Source organism: Lissotriton vulgaris, chromosome 6 (genome assembly GCF_964263255.1).
Source record: "Lissotriton vulgaris chromosome 6, aLisVul1.2, whole genome shotgun sequence".
NCBI lineage: Eukaryota > Metazoa > Chordata > Amphibia > Caudata > Salamandridae > Lissotriton > Lissotriton vulgaris.
Window position 1 is genome coordinate 1,839,362,214 of NC_141694.1, and position 8,528 is coordinate 1,839,370,741.

At 43.3% G+C, this 8,528-nt stretch overlaps 1 protein-coding gene across 2 annotated transcripts in view; it reads left to right on the plus strand.

Moving 5' to 3' along the window:
* AGBL5 (AGBL carboxypeptidase 5) overlaps positions 1–4,832 on the plus strand; it is a 503,530-nt gene extending 498,698 nt beyond the window's left edge. The window contains exon 18 of one of the 2 annotated variants that reach the window (XM_086928124.1): positions 2,355–4,832. In XM_086928124.1, coding sequence (XP_086784250.1) covers positions 2,355–2,429 — 75 coding nt within the window. In that variant the 3' untranslated portion in view covers positions 2,430–4,832. The remainder of the gene's footprint in view (positions 1–2,354) is intronic. The other variant, XM_086928123.1, reaches the window with a different exon arrangement.
* Positions 4,833–8,528: the final 3,696 nt, after the last annotated feature.

Here is an 8,528-nt window from a genome sequence, read left to right on the forward strand (position 1 = left end):
TTAGAATTATGATTAATACCAGTAAAAACCACTGAGCTCCCCTTGTAAAAATAACCCAAGACCACCAAGCATCGAAGTTATGGAACTCCCTTCCCCTCCCCCTTCGTCAAGAAACCAACCACCTCACCATCCGCAAGAAACTAAAAACTTGGCTCTTTCCTTAAAAAAAAAAAAATCCATACCCACTCCGCCTCCCTATGTTCCAAGCGCTGGGATACTCCCGGGTAGCCATGCGCTATATAAGAACAGTTTCCATTCCATTCCAAGCATGAACTGATAATAGCAAAACATCTTTCCATCAAAATGTAATGGATTTTAAAGCTGCGGATATTAGAAAATGTAAAAGTTTACCTTCTAAGTCATTTAAGTTTTGCCAGAGAACAGCAGATTTGCATATTACAAATTTGAAGGAAACCTCATCATGAACATTTAAAATCTTTTTATAATATCCCAAACTTCAGTCCAGAATTTAAAAATTAAAGGACACTCGAAAAGCATATGGTGTAATCTACCAGGATGTAATTAACAGTACCAACAAGTTGAAGATTGAAGAACCTTAGCTTGAAATAAACATAATGGAGTCCATAAACAGTTGAATAAAATATAAGAATTGGTTTGATAAAGTGAGACTGGTAACCAACCAGAAAGACTGTTAAGCCAAATATCTTTCCAAGTATCAATAGACAAGGAGATTGAAAGTTCATTATTCCAAAATATTACAATCTTATTAATGTTATTTTCCTAGAGAATTGGATAATTTTTTATATAAAATAGAAACACCATGAGATGATGTGGCAAAAGTTTGAATATAAATTCATAAATCAACTTCAACATTAGAAGGAATAACATGAGAAAATGAGTCTAAAATAGAGTTACACAAATGTTCATATTTGATACGGTCAGATTGAGGTAAACTAAAAAAAATTGTAACTACTCAAATGAAATGAAAGCATTGTTGGAATAGACATCTGTAAGATAAAAAAATACCTGCATTAATCCATGAATACCAGAAACTGATATTTCTATTTAATTTAACGACAGAGCTATGCCATAACACAGAATACGCTTATAACCATGCTTCTACCAAGATTGTTTCAACCTGTGGTTCCCTTTGATATCTTTGGGTAACTTCAATCATAACCCCCCAAGTCATCACGGTGCGCATATCTCATGATGAGTAATCACAAGGGAGTAGTAATATCCCTCGGAGGGAGTCCGATTTCTGAAAACAATTCCTTTGTAGTGTGTGGCTTGTTACAAACACACAAGGGCAATGACCTAACCCTACAGCTGTGGCTCGGGCATCTCTTGCTACATCTGAATTTCTCTAATGTTAACAGCATGGGTGATATTAGGTTTTTTGAATTCATGGGAAAGGAAATCGATGTATTCCCTCTCACATTCTCTCTTTGTAGCGCCCCACTATCTGTTGCACACAAGTATGCTACTCCATTGATCAGTTCATCTTTTTTATGGACCTCTGTGATGCACAATGGATGACCGACTTAACATGGATTTTTATTTTTTCGACTCATAGGGTTTCAGCCTGATAAGATATATTCTAATGCTGAACAACCCCTATTGTATTTCTCTCTGTGGCTACCGGAAGCAGCAGTGAATGTCCATGTCTTAGATATTGAAGTGATGCTGCGGTGAGCTAGTGGAACACTTTTTCACACTTTTTATATATAAATTGTTTAGTTAAGATGAGCAATTACTGACCAGCTGGAGAATCTTCAACCTACAGGTGTATCTCAGGAGATACTATCAGACATCATTAAAGCGACCTTATGCCACTCACCAATGGAGAGAACTCGTATCAACGACGACAGAGATCCAACCACCAGGACTTGTGTGACTCACCTGAAGAAAAGACTACAAGAAGTGAACCCCCAGCACTAATCCTGCTGTGATCTTCAACCTCGTGCTTCTGAAGCAGGCTCAGTGACATCAGGGTTCGCCTCTGTAAGTGTTTGTAGACTATTCTGAATCCACCACAATGTGGCAGGTGTACGCAAAGTTTGTCAATCTATGATAGACGCCAAGCCGCAAGCTCAGTGTTACGGGTAGGTAACCTCTATTTGTAGTATTTATTCTACATTGCCATTGCTTCCAGCGTTGAGGGCCTCTCTTTCCAATGTAATCCACACACTCTTATCCAAGCAGTAACATTTCACAGACCCTCTAGGTCTCTGTGTGCTTTTATTCAAATTGTACAGCTTTTTGACAAAAGTCCATTTTAGCTTCGTAAACAAACCTAGTGCGAATGTCTTTGCAGACTAGAATTAAACATACTGTTTACAGCTTTCTTCTAGCTTTGTAGCATCATTAAATTTTCTCTTTTGTTCTATCAGCTCTCTGAGGTGTGTGTGGACCCCTCCCAGAGGTGCACCTATCAAGCCATCCTGTCGTTTTGTGCAGAGGCGTGACAGATATCCAACAATCTGAAACAAAATCAACCAGAGTCTACCTATAACTCAGTATGAATTGGTCTTTACCATTGTTAATTAATTTAGATTACACATCAGTGGACAACATCAGACTTTTTCTCAACACTTTATTTTTTACAGGACAGATTGTAAGAACTTTAAACAGTATGGATTGCATCACATGGTATTAACTACACATATTGATGTATCGTCTAGAGCTGAACTTATCGTTGTACAATATTGGACACTCATCAGAATGTAATCCATATTCAAGACTAATAAAAATTGCCTTAGATTGTTATGTACCCTCTAAAATACAGATTGACAAAGATTATAAGGCGAGCCATTGGCTCTTGCCCATACACAGTCTTCACGAAAGCACCACTAGACAACACGTTTTTGTTGACTCCGAACATGAACAATTTGAAACCCTTCCTAGTGCTGATTACCTTTTTTCTCAACAGCACAAACTTAGCAACCATGCATGCCCGCTACAGCCACCCTCTGCAGCAACCTTTTAATGACCCACACCAGTGGCTGGTAAGTTAGATATCTGAAGCATAACACACACAACTGAAAACCAAAAACAGTGGTTTATCCAATGCTCAATTTTGAAACGTCAGGGACACAGATGGACAAACTGTCTCTCCCGACAAGCCCCTCCATAGGCTCCAAACCTGGGCATATAGACGCATACACACCACTGCTGCAACTAGGCATCCACAAATGCACAGGTCGATCCACACACATCCCTCCCACTTACACCCACACACACCACTCCCACCCAAATGCACACCCCATTCAAACCCAAACCCACACACACACTCCCCACAAACACCCAAACACACACTCCCCACTTACACCCAAACACACACTCCCCACGTACACTCAAACACACACACCCCACTTATACCCACATAGATCCCCCTTATACCCACCGATCACACATGTACACTACCAACTGCCCCTATTCCATTACTATGAACATCGCCCCTCTCTTACTTGCATCACTACGTCCTATTTCTAGTTTGGGGGCTAAGCTGCCTCAAAACGGTGTGACGGAATGGAAAAAAAGATACCACGGTTTTATGAAGTGTCCTTTTTCTTACAATGGCTGCCTCCAAAGTCATCTCACTTTAGCGGCTTTGATTGCGAGCCCTACATTAAAAGATTTAAAATGGCAAATCCATTAGTAGACAGAACGCAGCAGGTAAACAGCATTGCTGCACCGAGCCAGGGTAGTATATCCTGTAAGTCAACCAAAATCGTACGTTGAAACCACAGAGGCCAGAAAAATATTATTAAATTGCACTATTTTTAGACTCGAGTCTTGTACATTCTGGTGTACTCTTCTCCGAGCACAGCCATGCTGTGCATCCTGGGCCACCATGGACCCTGCAGACTTTGACACCCCCGCTATGGGATAGTCTTAGAGTATCACAGAAGCAGATATATTGACACCTACATGTGATAAGCCGTTAATGCCTTTGTGGATAGGACTTTTCTTGCTAATCACCTTCGACAGACCTTTGGGAATATTATAACATAGTGAAGGACCAACCTGTAGGAAAGAGTCAACAGGAAAACTGCTCCATCATGAAGGATGTCAGGGAGGCCAACCTAGCAAAGCGCGAGGTACTGATACTTCTAGGCGCAAAGGGTGCATTGTAGCATTATCTGTTCCTTCCAGTTTTACATCAGTATCTCAAGGGTCATCATCACGTAAGGACTCCTGCGAGCTCCTTGGGCGCCATGACACAGCAGCGTAGACTGATGGTCCTCGTTGGCTACCAGACGTAGATGACCGGTGTCCCTAGACGTCACATCCCTATGTAGATGACCAGTGTCCCTAGACGCCGCGTCCCTGTCAGGTCCACTCTGCCTTTTCTTCAGCCCTTGTCTGGTTTGCTGCTGGAAAGTGCAGACCTCACTATAAATGTTTTTTTCTCACATCCCTGTACAACACCAAGGACAACCATATTTGTTGTTTCTTCATCTCTACACACATGGCTTGTACAAAATTTTGTTTCAAGGTCAGTAATTTTGAGATGTTTTTGAAGACTGTGAGAAGTCATGGGCATAATTTGTATCTCCTTTTAATACTGTACTTTTGTTTGTAGTCATGGAGAAGAAGAATACATCAAATTACATTTCTGTTGTGTTTTTTTATTTATATGTCGCTGATTGTGTTTATTGTGTTGTCTTTCTATTGTCTTTCCCCACTTCCCTTTTGCAGGTGTTTTGCCAGTTTTACGGTTCAAGATAAAAAAAGGCACAATTATTTACTGATATGTAAATGATCATTTTGAAGCGTTGTTTAATCGATATTGCAGCTTTGTGTTTTGCTGTGTGATTTTTACGAAGACTACATTTACAAATAAAATTGTGCAACATTGTACATTTTCCCCTGTGTACCTGGTGTCGTTTGTTTAGGGTTTGAACATTGGCTGCTCTCTCCACTCAGTTGGGCTGTTACTTTCTGTCCTCGCACAAGACAGCGTTTCTCCACTTTATCCCTGCATCGCTAACGCTCATTGAGCGCAGTGACTCTCCTCAGTCATAGCGCTATATGGTTTGCTGTAGTTGGATGGAAGCTGCATCCCTGGCTGGAGAGGTATGTGTGTGAAGTGTCTCCTGTGTACGAAGGGACAGGCATGGAGAGTCAACCAGAGAGGTGTGTTAGGGGTTGTCTAGCTGGGGAATACCATACAGGGCTTGTCGATACAATAAGGCCTGCTAGTGTTGCTGAGAATGTTAGATGAAATGTCCCACATTTAAAATCCCAAACCAAGTTCCCAAGCAACGGCCGGAAACCTGTCACGCATATCCGTGTCTCAAGCACGTCGAACTACGAGAACACCCTATATGCCCTGGTCTTCAACAAACTCACCAGAAGGCTGCAGACCATTCAGAGCTCAGCAACCAGAATCACACTCAACCTTCTGATGGAGCTCGACTGGCTCCCCGTATATGAAAACAAGCACAATCCAAACTACTTAGCCACAGTTTCAAGGCACTACATAACACTGGCCCAGCCTATCTCAGCAATCGCATCTGCTATCACAATCCGTCCAGACACCTCTGCTCGGTCGGACTCCTTCTTGCACACACATCACGGATACAGGAAACCAGATCCGTCAGTAAAGCCTTCTCCTACATCGCTCCTAAAGCGTGGACAACCTGGCACTACATATTAAATCCTACTCCTCACTACTTGAATTCTGCAAGAAGCTGAAGTCCTGGCTTTTCGAGCAGTCCCACGAGGCCCGAGGTGTGGCAAGACCCGCACCTGCTCAGCTCCACAGTACCCTCTCAGGTGATAGCGCACTCTACAGATCTGCAAAACATAACCCACTTTGGGGTTTTTCAAGGGCACTTTATGAAGCATCCTCCATGGCTCTGCATCATACCACACTATTAAAAGCGGGAAAGGAAAGGGTTCCTTTTCTTTAAAGAACCCTCACACACTCTAATAGTGTTATGCTTCATCATCGGGTTCACCCTGACTCCTAAAGGTCAGGCTGTGCCAAACCATGTTCTAGGGAGCACTTGAGAGAAAAAGACCAAAGGGCATAAAGATAAAAAAGTCCTCCAGCTGGCACCAAGGTATCCCTTTATTGTTGGAGCAGTTGGGGATGTTAAAAATGTAAATGAATATGTGGGTTGTTAAGGATGCAATGGTCCTATGACCCTAAGCCAACATTTTTCAGCCCTACTCCATGGCCACATTGGGTGAGGGCCTTTCGTCAGGGTGATTAATCTCACCTCCCTGGTGTGTCAGCTCAATCAGCTGTTAACATTCGTGCAGACTAAATGCAAGTACCTATCTGCATCCAAGGGTCAAGTGTATACTTGACCTTTTTGTTGTTTTGTTATTTGTCTTAGGTCCAACCTGTGTTTAAAAACGACTGAATTAGTGACTGTTCTCACGTAACCTTATTTCAGTTTTGACTGGTCAGTGCGTCACATTGAATCCCAATGTGTGATTCTCTATGCTGGCATGCAACGCCCAGTATGTTAAACAAAGGAGGTTGCTGAACTGTTCCTATAGAAAGTGAGGAATTAAATGAGACTGGCGTGACCGGAGGTGTGTGTGTTACACCTTTGGGCATCCATTTTGTTGGACGTGTTTGCCTCACACACCCAAAAGGGTGTCATGCTTCATCATAGGCGTTGCTCCTCGTCGGGCAGGCGGTGCAATCCCCGACGGGCTCACCTCGGAGAGGGGCTCTTTGGCGGAGATCTTTTTGTCCAACAGCCTATTGGTGAAGTGCGGGTGTGTGGGTTAGGGCAGTAAGTTTCCTGGAGAAAGTGATTAAAATGTAGCAGGGGGTGCCGGAAAACACTTTATTCTGGGGGTCCCCCTACTGCAGTTAAAAACGTGGATCTAGCTCGCTGGGTGACGGCAGATTAGGTAGCGTGACCCTAGAAGAGACTAGAGTGCGGGTTGGTCGACATGTTTCTCGCATGGGATAATTTTCCCGCGATTCTTCAGGACCTAGTGACGGTGAAAGCTACAAAGAAAACCATGCTCGTGTCATGTGTTGTGGGTATAGTTTACCTCAATGGTTAATCCTATGCCTAATGGTCGGGGATTAATTACCACATGAGTAGTCGGCGGGTCGGTACATCAGGGTTGTGCCTACAGTTTTGGCTCAAGCTTCCCGTGTCCGTGCGGATTCACCTACCCTTCACCGCCGAGCTCGAATAGGATGTTCTCATATTGTAAAAGCTAGTGTTGCCGTTCGACTATTTACTCAAAGTGTGAATAAGAATGCACCTCATCGGTATCTCTCATGAAGATACACCAACGCAAAAGCAAAGACTCTTCACCTACTTTAGTGAAAGCCTGAGGTGTCTCAATCACATATCTCTACAGCTCAAAAATGATAGTTTACCCAGTAGATATTACTTCGTTGGTGAAGTCATTCATCCATTGACAGATGGAGAAGAATATCCCTCTTAAAACATCTCATGCCTCATGTAAATGGAATCTCTGTTGTGTTAACAAAATTATACAACACACCCACACATACACCTTTTTCACCTTCACTCAACCGTTAGTGGCAGGCCCCTTGTTTCACAGGATATTGCGGATGCGCGGGGTCGCCCTGTAGTCACACTCTAAATTGGTTAAGAGAAAAACCAATCATGCCAAGAAAGAATCGCAGGGTATTCATTACGGAAGCGGTTGGGTAATGCCAACCTCCTATACTACAAAGCACAGACTCTCTCATAAGGACTTACTTCATCAAGGGTCCCGCCCCACCGGTACGCCTACCTCTTTGGTCACGCAACTCCCGGCCTTGTGGTTACCACTTGCCGGTGAGCGCAACTTAATATTTCCATTTCTTCTGCAGCTGTGGCTGATGGGTGTCCGACAGTCATCGTCGAGCGCTATGATTTCATAGTGACTCACTCAATGGTGCGCCTGGTATGTCAAGAACTACACTCAATGGTTAGAGCGGCAGACCCTGATGCAGAGGTCTGGCCCGGGACCAGGGTTCAATTCCCGCCTCTGTGGCTCTTGGACTTAATCACCCCGGACCTGATAATTCTCGCCTCTGTGCATAGTCTAATCATGGGTCCCAATCTGTGACTCTGGGCAATAGCTTGTTTAATCTCCACAACGGCCCCAGCAGCGCTTGGATGCCTGGCTTCACCTTGGGGGTGCCCAGGAGTGGACATCTCACAGGAAGGCCAGGAAGGGTACCACAGTGGTATGAATACAGCGCTACGGGACCTCTGGGTAGAAGGTGCTATATAAATACAAACACACACAACACACATACCCCAGGGAATCATAGGGTTTGTAGTGCTGTTACGTCCTTATCGGACGTGATGATGTCAGTATTGTGTGCATTGTAGGTGCTTATGGTATGAAAAACAATAGTTAAACACTAAAGGATCGTGGGGCTTGTGGTGCAAAATGGCTCTTTTTTTGGTTATACATTTGAAAAGACATGCATGGTAGAGTAATATTTAACAGCTAGATTTACAATCTATGATTTAGGAAATATTCACATACAGTTCACCTATGTGTACGAGGCATCTGCGGTTACAATGGATTGCTCAAACGCTTAAATAGACCACAATCGT